At 50.5% G+C, this 19,321-nt stretch overlaps 1 protein-coding gene across 1 annotated transcript in view; it reads right to left on the bottom strand.

The window, feature by feature from the left end:
* Nucleotides 1-699: 699 nt before the first annotated feature.
* The window catches only part of IGHMBP2 (immunoglobulin mu DNA binding protein 2), a 41,733-nt gene continuing 23,111 nt past the window's right edge, over nt 700-19,321 (bottom strand). Inside the window, exons 9-15 of the mRNA XM_068683681.1 lie at nt 12,851-13,033; nt 8,266-8,384; nt 6,518-6,612; nt 6,044-6,167; nt 3,421-4,242; nt 2,985-3,169; nt 700-1,216 (exon numbers count right to left, since the gene is read on the bottom strand). Coding sequence (XP_068539782.1) covers nt 1,019-1,216; nt 2,985-3,169; nt 3,421-4,242; nt 6,044-6,167; nt 6,518-6,612; nt 8,266-8,384; nt 12,851-13,033 — 1,726 coding nt within the window. The 3' untranslated portion in view covers nt 700-1,018. The remainder of the gene's footprint in view (nt 1,217-2,984; nt 3,170-3,420; nt 4,243-6,043; nt 6,168-6,517; nt 6,613-8,265; nt 8,385-12,850; nt 13,034-19,321) is intronic.

Here is a 19,321-nt window from a genome sequence, read left to right as displayed (position 1 = left end):
GGTACTGACAGGCAGCGAGATTTGAGGGGAAAAACGTGCTTATTAGCTACTTCGCCTAGTGTTTGGGAAGAAAGAAAGAGGAAGGTTTGCCTAATGTGCAGCCCCTGCAAATTGCTGAGCTTTTTTTTTTTTTTTTTTGGGTCAGGATGAGATGAGTGCCTTCCCCTGGTGTTCAGTGAGGCTGAAATCGCCGGTGGGCAAGAGCTGCAAAGCTCTGAAATGCCAAGGCATGCATGGTTTGGTGGTTTTGCTGCTCCTCTTCCAGGCCCTCCTCTGTGCAGGCTTCTCAGCAGCTTTCCCTTCCCCATAGAATGACTTGTTTGCTGCCCTGGGGACAGTAAGTGGCTTTCTGAGCCACTTCTCGGGGGTGGTTCAAGAAATGTGGTTCACCAGGACCTCCTCGAGCCATCGAGGAGAGGGGCCAACGGCGCTGGGGGCTGTGGAGGAGATGCTACGTAGCTGAGGCTCAGCAGGCAGCGAGCGGGGTGGGGGATGGATTATTTCAGGGGGTACAGGGCCAGGTAATGGGTCCAGGAGGGACAGGAGCTGGGAGGGCAGAGCTGGAAGCATCCATTTCCTTAGTCATCCTCCCGAGAGAAGAGGAGAGGGTCACCCGGGGCCTTTCAGTTCCTCCCCCCCTACTGCCCACAGGCATTTATCTTTTTGCTGGAGCAGGAGAAATGTCACAGTGACAGCTGATTGCTTTAGGTGTTTTAATATCCGTCTTTATTGGCACGCTGCAGCCTCTCTGTGTACATCCATTACTTTGTCAATAAGGGTAACTGGGGCAAAGGAAAGTGCTCTCCTTCCTCCGTAGCAGCTCCGGGGTTTCCAGAGGCCCGGTGACTCTTTATTCAGCAGTCTATGGCAGGCTGGCTCCAAGCTGTCTGCCACCCAGAACGAGCTCCCCTTTCCCTCTGGGGCTCAGCACCACCCTTTAGTGCATCTTTGGTGTTCGCAGCCTGAGCTGTTAACCCAAGAAAAGATCTCGGTTGTCGGAGAGAAGTAACCAGCACCTTCATTTCTCCTTGTCTTTCTTTTTGCTCTTTCTCTGGCTGGTCAGCTCGCTGAGCTTCTTGTCCAGGCGGCGCTGGAGGTGGGCTCTCTTGGTGGGGTCCAGGGATTTGTCTTTGGAGCCGCTCCCAGGGTAGAGAACCCCTTCCCTGCTGATCCTCTGCCGTGCATGTGCCTTGGCCTTCTCCCCGCAGCCGTGAACCTGGGGAGAGAGAGGAGGGACACAGGTGGGAAACAGGGCACATGTGGGAGCCTGGAGTTTCTGTGGCTGAAGCCTGGACGTGCTCTCCCACCTACTTCATACTCCCTGAGACCGTTTCCCATTTATTTACAGCTCCACTAACAAGAAACAAAAAGGAAAAGGTGGTTTCTTTCCTTGCGGGATCGGCACAGCAGGGAAATCGGCCTTTTGGCCAGCTGAAGTATGGCCTTCAGGAAACTTCCAATGTTTGGGGGAGACTCCTGCTCATCACGTGAGGAGCTGCATCTTTTATGGTTCCTATGTGAGTTGGGAACAAAACTGAGCTCCCGTTCCCTGATGTTCTCAGTACAGGAAAAGGAGTGAAGCAGGACAGGTGACTTGGGAAATGAGAAGAGCTCTTTTCAGCCACGTTATCTGCCTCGCTAGGGTAGTTTGGGCTGTGCGATGATAGAAAAGGCATCAGAAGGCTCGTTCTGTGCAGGTGAACCTTTTACAAAACCGGCCTGCATGTAAGCACAGATTGTGTTTAAGGTGACCCAACCGCGTGTTAAGCTCAACACCAGCTTGAATCACCTTCACTGGGTCTAAATTGGCTCTGAAAAGTTCATCCCTTCTGCTCAGTCGACCCCCAAATCATTTGATGTTTTCGGGAACACAGACACAGCCCAGAAGACAGCAGCTGTTTCTCTCCATGCCCTGGTAAAGATTTCTGGCCCTGCTGCTGGGGCAGGTCAGTGGCAGAGAAGAGCTGTGGGCAGTGCCTGGCAAGCTGCTCCTGGCCCTGCTGATCCCACCCTGAGGGTCAGGCATGGGTAGAAGGTCCCGGGCTATTTGCCAGATGACCTCTAGAAAAAGGGCTGAGTTTTGAAAGGGAAGAAAAACTCACTGAAGGGGATTTTATCCTTCCAATTGTTTCTCATTGGAGTTCTCATTACAATTCAACAGAGAGAGGCGATTCTGCAAGAAATAAATTCACATCCCACCCGGCTTGTGAATGACCATAAATACAACTATTCTTTGCCATGGAAACAGATAGCAGTTGACAAGGGGAAAATCTCTGCTGATGATTTATAGGTCGGCTTGCTAAATGTTGCTAAGCCCTGGGAGGCTCCACGTGGCCAAGAGCTACGCTTGGGTGATGCAGAAGGGGAGCACAAGGCTGTGGATGAATGGAAAATCATCACCTCACAGCCTCCAACCAGCCACATCAGCTCTGCCTCAGGGGCTCAAAGCCCAGGGCTGGCTGATCACGAAGCATCATGCTGCCAGCCCTGGAGGTTTAAACCTACCTGTCTGCCTCGGCACCAAAACTAAAAGATAAAGCCTGACAACAGTTTAAGTTTTGTCTTCTTCCTTTCTTTCTACCCAGATCTGAGGAGGAAGGGGCTTTCAAGCAGCTGTGGAAGAATGGCAAGGAAGAAGACTAAAGAAGGTCAGAGGTTAGGAGGAAATTCTTCACTCAGAGAGGGGTGAGGCACTGGCACAGGCTGCCCAGAGAGGTTGTGGATGCCCCATCCCTGGAGGTGCTCAAGGCCAGGCTAAACCTTGGCTGGTGGGTGGCATCCCTGCCATGGCAGGGGGTTGGAGTTGGATAATCTTTGATCTTTGGCCATCACCAGCCTACTCTTGAGCTGGTTCTGCTTTAACCTCCCTGCAAGGAAATCTTTCCTGGGGAGCTTAACAGGGATGACTTTCAGGTTGAAGCCATGCTGCTGGGCATGTCCTACTCTGCTCGAGCGCCCGGGCAGCTGCCCAGCCCCAGGCATACCTCGGGGACGTGATGGCTGAGGCAGTAGCGCCTGTTGCAGTGGAGGCAGAGCTGGCCCAGGGTTGTAACGCTGGCTTTGCAGCGGGGGAAGCCACAGGTGTTGTCAGCTTTAATGGCAGCAGAAATCAGAGCGTCAATATCTTCTTCCGTTGCGCCCTCCGCCCCGGTTTTGACTGCTGGCTTTCCTACAGATAGGGCAGAAGAGACATGGGGAGTTAGGCAACCGCTTGGAAGCAGAGAACAAACCCCCAAAAAACCTTGTGACCCAGCTGCTATGAAGCAGCACAGCTCCAGGGAGCCCCTTTTGCAGATTTCCAGGAGCCATATCCCAAGCCCCCCACGCACATGAGGTCTGGAGGCAAAACCAAGGGGTTTAAGCAGCCAGACCCAGCCAAGCAGGATCATTAATGGTGCTGGTTGTGAAGCAAGGACATACCTTTGGCCTCGCTTTTGTCTTTCTTCTTGCTGCCACCTTGAAGGCCAGCACCGGGCTCCTGAAGCTTCCTTGCCATCTCCTCCCGTCTTGCTTTCTCCCTTTGAACTCTCTCCAGGTGCAGGCTTTTCAGGTCCACTTTTCCCGAGCCCTCACTGCTTCCTCCTGTCTTGACAGGGGCAGGAGCTTCCCCGGGAGGTTCCTGCAGCTGAGGAAGGGGACGCTGAAGGCTGGGGGTGGCAGCTGAGGGGGCTGGAGGCTGCCCAGACTCTTTCTTACGGACAGTAATGTACCGCTCCTTGCCTTCCCCGCTGCTCCCGTGCTGCAGCCTGTGCTCCTCTGCCAGGAGGTGCACCAGCATCCGATCGTGCGAACTGAGGGACGGGGGGAAATCCAGCTGGGCCTCGCTGCTCTCCAGGAAGGCCAGCAGCATGCTTTTAAACGTGTTCGTGGCATCTTTTGTCCTTGGGCTCTCTCCCCCAGGCCTGCTGGTGCTCGGGGAGAAAGGCGTTTCTCGCTTCCGCGGGGCTGCTTTGGCGGCTGCTGCTGCTTTGGGCTTCCTCCCCGCAGCCGGCCGTACCTCGGGGGGCTTCGTGCCCTGCCGCCGCTCACCCTGGCTCTCGTGGGAGTAGTTCTCGGGCACAAGGCTGTCGAGGTACTCGAAGGCCGTGCGCACCTCCCCGTGCTGGCTGAAGTAGGCCACGAGGCGCTGCAGGAAGCCGTGGCTGCTGACAGTGCGCGTGTCGCAGATGATGGCCACGTGGCGCCGGGCGCGGGTCACCGCCACGTTTATCCGCCGGTCCTCGGCCAGGAAGCCCACCTCACCTGGCAGGGAGAAAGCAAAAGGCCCCCCCAGGTCACTGACCGGGTGTCTGCTCAGCACCGTCGGTGGGTGCAGGGCTCCTGACTCTGGTTTGCGGCCTGAAAGCCACAGCCTGGGGTCCCTGCTCCTCCCCTGGGGTGGGGAGAGGGCTGGGTGACACCCGGAGCACACGGGAAGGAGAAATCTCTCCTGGGTAGCCCAGGATGTGAGATCAGGCTGGGATGAGGAAGGAAACGCCTAGGGAGCGATGTGGAAGAGGCTCCCCTTGCACCAGGAGAGCTGCAGGTGAAGAAATCCGAAATTCACCACCCCAGAGGAGCTCCCCCTGCCTGCCCCCGGGCGCGCGGTGCACGCAGGGCTGACAGCGCCAGGCGTTTAGGCAGCTCTGCAAAATTTGGGTCTGCTGTCTGGCTACTTCGTCGGAGAGAAGCGAAGAGCTGGCAAACACCAGGATGACTCAGTGAGGATCCGCTAGGGAGAAGGGCAGCGTGGGCGGCTCTCGAGTTCCCAGCTCCTGAGGATGAAGAGGAGGCCGGCGGGGAAGTTTTTCCCTGACTAGAGGGGCAAGGTCTGCCCCTCTGATCCAGCACGAGGGCTTCCTGCTGGCTCCGGGATGGCCATGCAGGGATGGGCACTGCTGGGCACCGTGCCTGGCTTCCCCTGAGCTGAGATACACGGTCACAAAATAGGGGAGCTTTTCTCCCCTGGGTCTCACAGGGTGCTAACGGCATCTCTCACATCCCGTGCAGACCAGAGCCGTGCCCAGACACCACGAAAAGCTGCTCGTGCCCCAGGAAAGGGACTGGGCTGAGTTTTGTCCGCTCGCTGTGCACCAGAATGGGGCCGGGGGCCACATCCTTGGGAGAGGACACCAGCTTCCGCTGAGCCACTAAGCAAAGGCGAGGTGAGTCACTCGTGAATAGAGACTATTCTTAGTCCTGCACCCCACCTCCATCCTCCTCCCGTGCTGCTTTTCTTGCTCCAGGCTTTCTTTAAAAACACCAAACCACCTCCCCCTTCCATGCAGCCTTTCCCCTTTTTTTCCTTCCAGACATCAGCCCCCCCCCTAGCACATGCTGGGTGTCTCGGCGTCAGCAGCATTAGCAGCCGAGTCTTGTTTGGGGTTTGAAAAGGGCAGCGAACCCCTTGGGGGAGAGAGGTGGCTCAGGGGGCGATCCCACACGTGCCCTCTGCTTGAGCTGGCTGTCACAAAACCCCATGGCACGGGCTGATGGCTCTGCACAGGAGCCCGGTGGCTCCGGGGCTGCGGCTTTTTTCCAGCTATTAACTTCCCCTGCAGCCACCCATAAGAAGAACTCGATTTTCCGCTCCAAATTTCGCTTCCAAAAGGAGCATTTTCTGTGCGTGACTTGCGATGCCAGCTCCTACTTTCTTCGACCCGAAGCAGTCTCCGAGCCCCACAGATTTCCACCTTCTGCATGAAGCGCTCAGCACTCCAGCAAGCATGGTGCTAACCTGATAGGTGCCACACCTGGGACTCCAGATTAATCATTTCTGAGGCTTCGATTCTGGAAAACTAAGCAGTCCTGCCTGCCTTTTTACCTGCTGCCTGGCATGGGAGCCTTCCTCTACAATTGTGACAGCAAATGTGTTCATTTAAAAAAAAAAAAAAAAGCTGAAATGGAAGCTTCTTGCCAGTAAACTGGTGCAGAGCGAAGTGCTAGAGACAGAATTGAAATTAAACCACAGCACTTGGCAACGAGACCAGTGACCTTTCAGCAATCACAGTTCCCATTTCTTCCCCGTTCCCCACGGAGTTGCTCTCCAGCAGCAAACTCTTACCCTTCCTGTTGGATCTCACGAAGGACAGGATCACTGCCTCCTTCTCTCTCCCTTGGAAACCATCAACTGATTTAATTTCCAGCTCTGGGTACCTGTGGCAAAGGTGTTCTCTTAGCATGTCCACCTGGAAAAGACGAGACATCACGTTTAAAGAAAAGCCTTGGGTGAAAAGAATTAAAATGACGTTGCTCTGGAGAAGTGCCTTCCTCTCAAATCCACAAGGACGAGTGCTTGTGTCTCCCAAGTGCTGGCTCCTGATGCTGGGAGTGGAAAATAACCCAGCTCTCTGACAACACCTCCATGGCCTTGAGTTGCTTAAATTTCGAGAAGTTGGCCATAAAAGTCTATTATGAAATTTGGCTTCTGCTTCTGACTTCCACCTTCCTCCCTCTGAGGATATTTTGGGATCCCTCCTTGAAGTGTCAAGGTTTGGATCCAGTACAGTGCACATGGGGAAAGAGAGCATCATCTCACCTGGAGGTTGTAGGGGGCTACAACAGCGATGTCTCGTGCCTTCACACCAGCTTCCACCAGAGCCTGGATGTGCAAACCAGCCAGCTGCACCTCTCCTAGGGTACAAAGCAGAAGGGACAGTGATGGGAATGGTTTCAGGCTGCTGAAACCAACAGCTTGGGAGTGCTGTGGCTTGGAGAAGCTTGCCCACCTCCTCTTAAACAGGGAGGAAAGACCAAGGCAAGAACTGCCTGGGGTTCAGCACTGCATGGGAGCAACAATTCCCAGCCTGGCTTGCTTGGACAGATGGTGATGTGCTACGGAGCTGCACCGCGTCTGCTTCTTGCCTTGCCAAGCCACCAGCTGTCTATGTTTATGCCTAGGAAGAGAGCTTTCTGAACAGCCCCTGGCTTTCCCTGGCCCTCCTGCCTTAATCCAAGAGATAACAATAATCCAGGCAGGGGCTTAGTCTCCCTCTGAAGTGGACCTCACTGCAAATTCACGTCTCTAGTCTGTGGCTGAAAGAAGCCCAGCTTTGTTTTATTTTATCTTTCAGCTCCTGCATTTCTCACACCCCTGTGGTCACAGAAACAACCCTCGTGCTCAGACCTGTGGGCTCAGAGCTTCCAGACTCTGCAGACAGCCTGCCACAAACAGCTGACTACTCAGGCTGGTGGCTGCCTCAGAGAGATCTAACAAGGCCAAGCTAAATATGAGTGTAAGCTATTTCACTCGTTTATCTGCCAGCCTGCTTTTACCATCTTTTGCAGCAAAACACGTCTTAAAATCCAGCACCTGCAGCCTGCCAAATTTTGGGAGACTTGCATTTAATCCCCTGCTTAGAGCGCCTGAACAATCCTGCAGAAGTTTTTCTAGATCTCCATTTGGGGGCAAGAGCCTTTCTCTGTCTCAGTGGGGCCATGGGAATTGGTGCACGGGAAAATGAGAGGCACTGAAACCAGTGGATTTTCACGAGAAAGATAATCAAACCGGTAATAATCTGCCTTTGTATTTTACAGTCTGTTTTCCCTGTCTTGTCAGAGAGGGACTTGGAGCCTCAGAAATCTGTCGCTGGTGTTGGGTCTGCACCAGTAGGGAAACCAAATGAATCCCTGAAGCAGGCAGCAGCATTGCCAAATGCTCTCATTGGCCACGTGTGGGGGACTTGCCAGAGAAGCCACTGGGGGAAAAGTGTGTCGTGTGGTGGGCAGGGGTGGCCAAGGCCCTCTACGAGCCTCTTAAGCACTATCAAGCCAGACTAAGCATAGAGGAGCACGAGCAGCATCCCTGAAGAGCAGATCACATCCATTCAGCCTGCTGTGAATGCAGGGACGCAAAGGAGGCAGCATCTTCATTTTCATATTTTCTCCTGCTTTATGAGAATGGCTATGGAGCCCGACTTCACACTCAATCTTTATAATGAAACCTATTTTTTAAGCCAGAAAAACACAAGGAACTCGGTGTCTCGGGAAGATTCATGGAGAACAGCCACGTGGGACTTTATGAAAGCAGCAGATGAATGGGAGGCAATTCTGAGCCACATCTACAGCCTCTCTGAAACAGCCTCATGCCGTGCTCAGTATTATTTCCCTTGTGTGAGGTATCTGCTGCAGGGATTCCCCACCCTACCCTAGCCCTCAGCTCTGCCTCCAGTGCCTGGCTCCCTGGGGACCCCACCTGTATCTCAGGGGGAGCATCTCAGCACCGTGACTGAGCCGTGAGGCTGAGGACCTCGATGAATTCCTGCAGTTTTCCCAAAACAGTGGTACCTGGATTGCCCTTGGACTGTTCGTCTTCCACTTCCAGCTCAAGCAGGCCACAGCCGGCGGTGTCGATGAGCAGTAAGGGGATCGTGGTCTCTTCCGTGGAGGTGACTCCTGGCAGGTCCCTGCAAAAAAAGGGTGTTGGAAAAGGGCCAGCTGACAGCACTGAAATTGGGCCAGAAGGGCCCTCGTTTGTCTGGTCGCTTACTCCTCCCAGCAACACAGCGAGGGTGAAGGGGGAAAACACAGCTGGGTATTGCTTCCCAGGGACAAGGCTGTGGGGCAACCACAGCCATCTGAGAACTGAGATGCCCCCACTTTGAGTTTCTCCAAACTCTGGTCCTTTTTGTGCTGGCAGTGATGCTACCGAAGAGCCTGCCACGTACAGCGATAACTGGGCAGGGCCCTTTAGCTCTGGGGGGAGTCTTGGGCTTTTATCTCCAGACTTCCTGGGTTCAGTGCCAGGACTGCAACCACAGCCACCAGCAGAGGAAGTCCCAAAGCCCCAGGGAAGTCTGGCAATGCCAGGAAGCCACAGCCAAGGAGCCTTTATTACTCTGTGCTGCGGGATCGTGCTTTAAATTACTCCCAGAACACCAACGAGGAGCTGGGTCAGCCAGCAGCACTGCAAGCTTTCTCAGTGCCTCTGCTGCATGGGCCAGCTGCTGTAGGCAGGGGCACGGTGTGTGGGTGGCAGCATCTCACTCAAATGACCTCAAACAGGAAAGCTACGCAGGCCTAGGGAGACGTGGCAGCTGCTCTCAGAGGGAAAAGAAGCATTACTGGAGATTTGACAGCAGTGCTGTTGGGCAAGACAAGAAAGCGCAGCCCAGGGAGCCACAGAGGAATTGGATTTTCACATCCTTTCTACATCTAAAGCTTCTGCATTCACAAGAAAATAATGAAATTTAATAAGCCGCGTTTTATTATTCGAGAAAGCTGCTTGCTGAATTCACAGCCTAGGAAGAGGCCTGGTGATGGAGGGCAGGAAGAAAAAGCCCAGAGATGGCAAGAGAGCTCTGAAACAAGGTGTTGCGGTGCTTCACGTGCTACTCAAGGAGAGCTGTGCCTCTGGAGAGCCTTGCAAATAAGAATGGCAGACGGCAAGCCATCAAAGAGGAGGATTACCTCCAAATGACAGGCAGGGAAGTGAAGGCAAAGCCAGTTTCCAGTTCCACCTGCAGCCTCTCCTCCTGAGGACTCCCAGCACTGCGTGTCTGCTCCTCCACATTTGTATGCCTCCGACTGCCCCGTTTCCCAAGGACTCTGGACATTATTCATTCCAGTGACAACAGGAGTCTCCTCTCCTGACTGAAACTCATTTTTCTGCTGTCTCGAAGCTAGTGCTGTTGTGATGCATGGCTGGGAAGTACAGAGACCAGCACAGCTATGCTGGGGAGCCAAAGCCCTGCAAAAGTGCCTGGGGTGCACGCTCCCCACTCCTACAGTGAGCAGAAAGTTGAGTAAAAGTTGAGGTCTCCACGTAGAAAATCCTGGTTCTTCATCTGCTTGTAGTGGCCACAGGAAGACCTCGTAGCATCTCTCGGTGCCAGGAACAACCTCAACCCTGGGAATGTTGCTTCAGAGGACTAATTACCTGCATAAATCTTGCAGGGGAGAGAAGAATTCACTCTTTTTTAAGAGATTGCAGCAGAGCCAGCTGTTACCTTGGAGAAAAGATCTCTGGTGCTGTTGTGGTTTAACCCGAGGATGGATTTTTTCTCCTGGAGGGACTCTTGCCCTCCAAGGATAAACTCAGTCAGCCATGCAGCCAGACACTAGGTCCAGGCTCAGTGTGCTGCCCTGGGATATCTGGGGACCCTGTGCTTTGTCTGGGAGGAGCTGGTCCCAGCTGGGTGAGTTGGGGCACTCTGGCTTCTGAGGGTCCTACTAGGAGGGGTTCCCCCATTTTCCCCATCAATGAGAGGGTGCTGGCCCCCAGAAATGTGCTAAGAGAAAGGACACCCAGCGCTTTACTCAGATAAAAACTGACAGCAGAAGCTGCTGGTGATTTTCAAACCAGTTCCTCACAGATGGAGTCACAAATGTTTTGAATGTTGGAAAATACTGCTTGCAGTCTCTTGGACTTTATTCCGGAGATGTGTGGGGGGTTTCTGATGTGCTTTGTCACCCATTTCAGAAGGAAGGGGGATGTGGGAAGAAGGTTTTGCTCCTTTGGAGATATTCCTCCCCCCCCTCAAAAAGACACTGCAGGAAAACAAAGTTCCCTTCTGTGAGAAAAGATGGTGCTGGAGAAATCCCTAGCAGATGACAGACGAAGTGCCTCTGAAGTCAGAGCAGAAGCTGGTAAGGAAATAGGAAGCCATTCAGACAGAGCAGAGCTGCAGTTCTTTCAAAGCCTCGTGTCTGTGTTTCAGGTAGAGGAGATGTGACTTGCATCAATGATGCCCTTCAGAGAAAGGCCACGGTGATTATGGTCTAGATCACCTCAGATCTTTCTTCAAAGGAATACCTCAAAATGTGTTTGGCAGAGATGGGAACCCTGCTCTTCGCACCGTGTTTCAGGACTGCTCAGGTTCCTCGAGCATCGGCCACCAGCCCTTAGGAAGGAGGTAACAAAAAGCCCCAAAGCCATAGTTTGGGTAAATGCTACTGCAGCTGCAGCCCGGGGTTTGACTGCTCTTCAGCAGGAGCAGGTAACTCCTGTGGGCACTCCTGAGACTTCCCTAGGATGCTTCTGCTTGTAAGAGAGGTCTTCTGTGAACTACCTGAGACAAAAAACTTGCTTATTTCTCGCTCAGGTACTGCATTAAGCAAATCATTTGGCCTAAGTCAACAAAAGACACGAGGTGGTCACAAATATCATGAAAGAACTTGTAGTAGTAACCCATATATAAGAGGATTGTGGTCCAGTATCAAGGCCCTGCCTTATCTGTCTTCTGCAAAAGCACAGAAATAATTTTATGTGCTCTAGTGCCTGCGCTGAAGACTGCTGTATTCATGCGATATGTCAGCAGGGCTGTGGGCTGGCAGATTTGATTACAGGTTTAGACATCGATATCTGCAGGAAAGGGCCCTGAGCAGGGACAAAGCTGTCCTGTGGGCTGAAAAGAAAGACATTCACTCCTTTATCAACCATAAAAATTAGCCAGCTCATCAGAATAACAGTCCGCTAACTTTAACTTTTCAATTAGCTCCTATTTTAACGGTTTCAAACCATTTTGCCTGGGGTTTCTCATTAGCTGCTATTTTTAATTTGTGAAGCTAAACGGGAAAATCGGCATGTCAAGGAACAAGAACAACTGAGAAGTGCATTTTGTATGGCACCAGTCCTGGAATTAGATCCTTGTGGCTAAAACATTGCTGAATGAGTCCTGTCCATCTCAGCTGAGCTCCTGGCAGAGATGAACCATCAGAAAGAAGCCTTTTTCCTTAAAGACCTCACTGCACAACACCTATATAATTACATATATATATACATACAAAATATATATAAACCATGACATTATTCAGCATAGCTTCTCTGCTGTAAGTAGAGCTGAAGCCCTGCTGCAGAGCATGCTGACACATGCAGAAATCCCCACACTGGCTGCAGCAGATGAAGATGGGGGTGTCGGGGCTGTCTCAAACACAAAGCTTGTTCTTCTTGTCTGGGCACAGGTTCCTATCTCACAGTATTGTTCCCATTGTTCACAAGTAAGATAATTATGAAACGAGCACAACAAGATGGCCTCTCCAGCTGTCTCTGTCCAAAACTACTCCTGCTATCTCTTTCTATTTCCACTGTGAAATGAAGAGATTCTAGGGGAATTTCAATTTTTCCAACTCCTACATATCTGCATTAAAAAAAAAAAAGCATTGCTAAAAATACAAAAGCACTATGCAGACAGGCACTGTGGTATTTTGTGCTTCTCCAAGTCCAACAGAGAGAATTAATGTTTTCCCATTCACCTCCCAAGAATTCTGCTGAGTGCAGTTTTAAAAAGCACCAATTATTGACAGTCACAGCATGTGTTGGCAAACAATTGCCAGTCCCAGGATGCAATGGAAAAGAAACGCTAGTCATTTCCTCTGAATTACCAAAGGAATGGTAAAGTGTTGCAGACAAGGAGTGTTGCAGACAAGGATCTGATGCTGTTGGACCTGCCTCAGGTGCTGGCTTGGCAGTAAAACTATCCAAGCCAGAAAGGGAATCTTGCTTTTTCATCTTTCTGATGTCAATTCTAGGACATGGTGGTCCAAGTAATTGCTTGGACATGTGGAAAAACAGTAAAAGTCAGCATCTGGCCCTACCCTCAGTGAAAGCCTGAGGCAGGGAAATGCTGATTGGGGTCATCCCACTGCAGGTAAGGTCTTTGTATTTTGTCAGCAGGTGCAAGAGGATTTTATTTAACCATTTATCATACCAATGATAATAATCATTTATCATACCAACAGAGGAAATGGAAGATAACTCTGCATAGCTTCTTGTTACAAAGAATGTTTCCTCAATGAAATACAGGACGAAAGAGAAATGCCATCGCAGGGAGGAATGGAAAACTCCATCAAGGGGAAAGGGACAAACCCCACATGCACTGGGATAAAAAAGACATCTTTGCTCAGCTACACCACCAAGGAATAAGTCACTTACTTGAGCAAATGCTGGGCTACTGATGGGTGAGCAGTGAGCCGGCCGCTGTACATCTCCGAGGAAGCCCACTGCATGATGGCCTCGTGCATCCGGTACTGCACTGTCAGCATCTTCACGATCTTCTCCCCATACCTCTCGATAAGACGCTCCATCAGACTGAGTGAAAGGCCGCTGGCAGCAGCCCTGCAAGGGAAAAGCAAGTCAGAAGTGGAGTCTAGATGTCTGTATGAATCTAACCCTGTTTGCACTAAAGAATCAATAAGCGTCTTCTTGGTATGGACACGGCTGTGGCAGTGATGCAGCTGGAACTGAACACAGTGCCCAGCGGTGCTAAAAGTGTGAGGCAGAAATGCTTTCAGAGTACCCTGGATGCATGTTCTGGACCCTGCTGAGCACCCTCGTGTGTCTCTGCCCCTTGCTGGGATGGCTTTACGTCCCTGGCCTTCTTTGTGTGTTCCACTTGGGTCCTGGTGGGGAGTGGAGAGGGAGCAGAAGGCTGCAGCATCCCCAGTGTGAGGTCCCCAGCAGGATGAAGCCCTCAGGAACAGACTTTCACAGATATCAGATCAGTCTGAATGTGTCGGGATGGAGAGATGCCTGCTTCCCTTTCCCACAGGGCAACGTCTGCTGGCACTGCCACCATCATGTGGGAGACACAAATGGTTTAGGAGCCATCCCCGCCTGGAGCAGCCACTTCTCACACCCAGATTTGCCCTGTGCAGTTGGAGTAAGAGGAGTCAGGATGCCCAGCATGGGTAAACAACTCCAGAACAAAATACCCTTAACCTGTAAGCTCATCTCCTCAACATCCTCGAGCTCCTCATACAAGCTGTGTGTACCACGTCGGTCAGCCTAACGCTGTACTCACATTACCCCTAGCTCAGCAGCGGCATCACGATCACCTCATGCATTATTACTACAGCTTGACCCTACAAGCATCTTAAAACACTTGGTGTCAGCACAGCCAGATCTTACTGGTGTTTTATTGAGACACTTGACATGCAAGCGTTCTCATTACCCCTTGGCTGCTCAACCCAGACCAAGGTTGCTTTATGGCCCATCAAGAAAACCAACACTCCCTCACTTATGGCAGAGTTCCCGGCGACACAAATTAATAAACCTGCTAATGAAGTAAGCCTTCCAGGAGCCTAATTGCTTTCTCTTCGCCGTACAGAAAGGGTTTGTCAGACACATCTCATCACAGCACTGTCCGAGGAAGGAGGAGAGGAGTTGCAGTGTGAGAGTTACTCGTTTTGAGCATTTTGAGCCTTGTCCTGGACTCATGGTTGCTCCCAGAACACACAGAACAAGCACGGCAGTGGTGAAATGATGACAGGGAACAGCTCGGGAAAATTGTTTCTGTCGAGGCCGAGGGGCACAGCACGCATCCAATTACTGCTGCGGAGAAGCGCGGCAACAATACCCGGCCCCACGGCGAGAGCCGTGTTTGCTGCGCCGGCCAGCTCTGGCACGTTAACGGCCAGCTTGGTAAATATATCAAGAGACTGCAAATTCATTAAAACTGCAGAAGGGAAAATTGAGGGGAGATTTTTCCAAGGAGAGAAGTCGAGCCTCGTTAGCCCTCCTCCTTGCGAGATTGCAGAATGCAGCACGCAGGGGAAAAAAAAAAAAAAAGGATCATAAGCTGCGAACGGTCACGGATGCAGGATTTCGGAGACAGCGCTGCTTTTTCAAAGGCTGTTTTAACATAATGAGCACTGAACAGCGTACACAGCCACAGAGGCCAGGAGAAGGGCTGGCAGGGGTGCAGTAAGGATATTTGGGGTTATGTGACAGCAGCTTCCAGCCGTGCTGTGTGTTCTGCTGCTGACCATGGGCCCTGCTGAGGGAGGCTGTGAAGCCTTTACAGCTTCCCAGCCCCTGGGCTGCTCCTGAAACATGGCAATTTAGGAAGCAGTGCAGCTCTTCTGCTATCCCCCAGCAGGAAAGCAAGGAAAAGCACCAGCATAGAGCTGCGAGCTGCCTTCACTTCCTACTGAGTTATGTCATGTCTCTGCCGGCTGGACGGACCTTGTAGGTCACTTGGATCCCATGTTTTTTGCTGAATGGATGCTGGACCTGTGTTGTGGCCTTGTGTCCAGCCTACATGCTGATGGGACTCCCTGCAGAGACCCCAGACTTCGTTCATCCCATGCTGGTATCTCCGCAGGTATCTCCCCTTTGCTTTTGTCCTTTACTCTCCTCCCCTGGCTCACAAGTTCTTGCAGGTCTAAAGCTGACTCTTCTGCAGAACCAGCAGGAAAAAAAAAAAGCAGTGGTTTTTAACAACAAACATTCTGAAGGGTGTCTTCTAATGATATACTATAATGCATGGGGGAGGCATTAAAATCTCACAGCAAGCCCTGGAAATAGCACTCTTCTATAAGCTAACAGCACAGGTTTCACCGCAGGGATCTACATGAGGTTATATGTTGAATTAATAATGAGGATATTAAGCTGCTCACGAATATTTCACCTGTTAATAAGTTTCCTATTATTTACAGCTCAGTTAATTCCTGCAACGGTTGCTCCCTATGCCAACAAAATAACGCAGCACAGAGCAAAAGCTTTTAAGTGTTGCTTAAGATATGAAACTGGGATAGGAGGGTGGAGAGACAGAACCACATCCCCGATGCTCAGAAAACATCTGCTTTAAAATACATTAAGTAAAGATAGAAACACCAAGATTACCCAAACAAGCCCACAGAAGCCAGTGTTTGCTCTTAACCTGGTTTTACCTTGGTTCACATGTAGGAAAAGGCTGTGCTTGGCTTGAATATGCCTTCGTGTGGGTACCTGGATGGATCCCAAAGAGGAAGGATAAGGCCCTGGTGCTGTGTGCTGCTCTTTACAGGTAAGGCTGACAGTGACAGCTGCAGCCAAGTGGAACTAAGTAGTTCAAAGGCTCTTGTGCCCACCGTGGTGTGAAATATCCTTTATGGGCTGGGCGTGAGGAGCCAGCCTGCCACATCGATATGAAGAATGATCTTTATCGGGGGAGTAAATGGGAAGTGTTTCCCATGGGGGGATGGAGCTGTACCTTCAGTCACGTTACATCATTCCTTATTCACTCTCTGGGTAGCTGGTCTCCTGTGTAAGACACTCTGATTCCCACTGTATATCACTGAGTTCAGACAGCAAAGTCTGGAGAAGGATAAATAACAGGATTTTATTGTGTGTGCCTACCTCAAGAGCTCTAGGATGTCAAAAACAGGCTGAGGCTGCTGTGGACATGCAGAGTATTAGCTGTCCTCTGGTTTGTGCCCTGAGATTTTCTATCCTGGTATAGATTTAAGAGGTTTCACAAACAGAAGTAAAGTAGTAGTAGTAAGTGAGGCTGTTCAGAACTCCCCTTTTCTCTGGATATTGTGGATTTCTTTTTTTTTTTTTTTAATCCTTGCAAATACGAGGGAGCAGGGTAGCTTGTTATTTCCAGCTGCAGAGGCTAGCAAAGAAAACCTAGGCCTGACATTTGCTCTTCTGTGAGAGAAATTGAAAGCAAATCCATTTTGACCTTGATGTGCAATTCAGCAAAGTTATTCCGGAGGTCTAGCACAGGGGTTTTGGATGGTGGAGGCACCCAGGCTGACTGCTAACAAACAAGAAAGCAAAATATCCCTGGGCTTGTCTAAGACACTAGCTGAGAACAAGAGGTCTGATAAGTATCTGCAGGTATCTGAAGAGAGTAAAAACAAATAAATAAGTCAAAGCCCTGACATGGAGACAAATTAACTAGGATGTCAGAAAAGGAAGGAATGAGGACTAAAATGAAAACAAGGAAAACAAGTGTTCCTGCCAGACAGCAGAAAGTGTCTAGAAATTGAGATGCGCCCTGGGGCCAGGCCAAAAAAACGGTGTGAGGCCTGAAGCTGTCATCAGTGAGCTTTGAGGAAGGCTGCTGAGAGGGGGACAGGCAGGGACAGGTATTTGCCATTGCTGGGAGCCCTCTCAGAGGAAACACATCCAATGTGGACAAGATGTAGGCGTAAGGTTTGCAAAGTGTGAGTGGGGGAGACAAGACAACCCAACAGGAGCAAAACGTCTCCTGCTCTGCATCCTGAGCTACCTCAAAAAGCATGAAAGAAGCACATCCCACAGACCCCCCACCGAAAATCCCTTCTCCTCAAATGGAAAAAAAATAATAATAATCGAATGAATGATAAACATGTGGAAGAAAAAGCAGGTAACAAAAAAGTAGTTGCACCAGACAGGGCCCAGCTCCCAGCGCTGAGCACAAGCTGGGGGGCAGCCTGCTCATCTGCTTGTGCTTGCAGTATGGCATCTACAAAGTCTAAAAGCCTCCTGTTTCACAGAGGCTTCCCACTTGGGCAGGACTGACTTCACACCCGGTAGTAACAGATGATCCTTCTGGCAGCCCAGATTCATCCCGGCTAACTTTAGACCCTGCATTGAGGCCCCGAAAATAGGAGTCCACCCACTGCGGGTCTGCTGTCATCAATGGAGGAGAAGAGGAAGGTAGGTGGAAGGATTTGAGTCCTCGGCATGAATCATCCCTGGAAATAGCTTATCTATTTCCATTAACCAAAGGGGGAGCTGGTGGATGATTGGGCTCCTTAATTAATCCTTGGAAATACCCAACAGCATGGAGGTAGAAGGGAGCCGCCTTCGTGCTGCGTCTCGCGGCCTGCAGGGGCCACAGCTGGGAAAAGCACAAAGCGATGCTCTCCAGCCTCTGCTTTGTTCGGGTTGGGAAGGGGCTGTGCTGCAAAGAGGAGAGCTGTGATCTGCACCCTGGTCAATAAAGCAAATGCTTTCACTCAGGCAGCAATTAAAAACAAGGCTGGAGTTCAGAAACATAAAGGAAAAGAGCTGCTCGTTTTTAAAGGCGTTTGTTTGAAAAGTAATTGGATTTCTCAAAGTAAGTTGTTCTAATTGATCAAGATTTGTTAGCTTTTGCGTTTCACAAGAAGGGCTATTGAGCCAAATTCTGTCAGCTGCTCCAGCTGGACCTCGCTGCACATCCTCTCCATCACAGGCTTGTTGGGGGCTTTCAGGACACAACAACAGAGCTTGAAAGAAAAACTCCTTTCGCTGAGCATTACACAGCTTTTCTTTCCACCAGCATGACATGTGCCATCCCAGGTTTTTTTTTCGTTTTTTTTTTCCACAGGACAAATACTCTATACCTTGCTATTTAAACCCTCTGCAGATTCAGTCTGTCCAAGAGCCCTCTGCTCTACAGAGACTGCAGAGATGAAGGATGTGATGGTACTCTGGGTAGAAAAGAGTAGAAAATTTTGCTGTTTCCAAGCAGTGGCAAGGTCTGGACGGAAGACTGCAGATCAGTGCCTGCCTGAGGAGCACCCACTCTGATTTCTATATGGAAGCTGATACCTACGAGTATACCCGTCTGCAATTAATATCTATGGAGCTGCTACCAGGGGCTCCCACTGAGATGAAAGGTAAAGCCATAAATAGCTTAGAAAGCTTTATTTTCCAGTTGAAATTAATTTTCCACTTGTTTTTCTGCATTCTCAGTCTTCCCAGTCGATCATCTGATCAACGATCAAAGCTTTAAAATGCCCAATTTAAAATCATTTTATTTAACAAGATGCCAGCTTTCAGCAGTGAGGGGAAGGACAGGAAAGATGGGCACACAGACAAATGCCAGGCTGGGGCTCAAGAGACCTTGCTCAGGCCTTGAAGCCATCACAGATTTCCTGTATCAAGTGGGGAAAATAATTCTTCTTGTCCCTTTAAACTATTTCTTCACATCATAACACAGGCTGTCTTTCATTATATACCATGCCTAATACAGTGGAATATTAGCTGGAGTCCTCCAACACTTAAACTAACGTACTAAAAAGTAATTAATACAGAAAGATGTACAAGAAGCTTAATTCAGAAAGCTGTGTTTCTTCTGGCTCCCTCCTGTCCAGCTTCTCTTGTGGCCACTATGGTTGAGTTCACATGATGGCTTTCCCCAGAGCGCAGGCATAAACTCAGGTTTCAGCTTTGTTACCTACTTGTACAGAGCTGAAGATCTCCAGGACTTCCACGCCTTGATGGTGTTCCTTCACATTAGCTAAAGGATTTCAGGAGTTATTCAGAAAACTGAGAGAAGACTGGCTTGCACTGCCAGCAGTGCTGCAGCAGCTTTGCCTTTTAACCTAAGCACAGAGAGGCTTGCCTGGAGCGCGGCAGCATTTACAAGCCCAGCCTGTATTTCTTCTGTGTAAGCTGAAGTCAGCTTGGCTTTTTGCACTTTATCTTCCAAAATACAACTGTCTACGAGGCTGAGCTGGGGATTGGTGTCGTGTCTGAGCAGCACTTAGGTCATGGACGTGCTGATGCCCTGCGCAATAATGTTTTCTGCATAGCAAGTTTTTCAGATCATAATTCACTGGTAAGTCAGGCTGAAATACAGAACTGCTAACGCTGTTGACTCAGACCCACGGTCTCTCTGTCCTATTTTATTTTAAATCTATTTCACTTAGGAAGGGCACAGAG

This window comes from Anas acuta, chromosome 5, assembly GCF_963932015.1.
Source record: "Anas acuta chromosome 5, bAnaAcu1.1, whole genome shotgun sequence".
NCBI lineage: Eukaryota > Metazoa > Chordata > Aves > Anseriformes > Anatidae > Anas > Anas acuta.
Note: the sequence above shows the minus strand (reverse complement) of the source record. Positions and strands in the feature narration are given on the sequence as shown.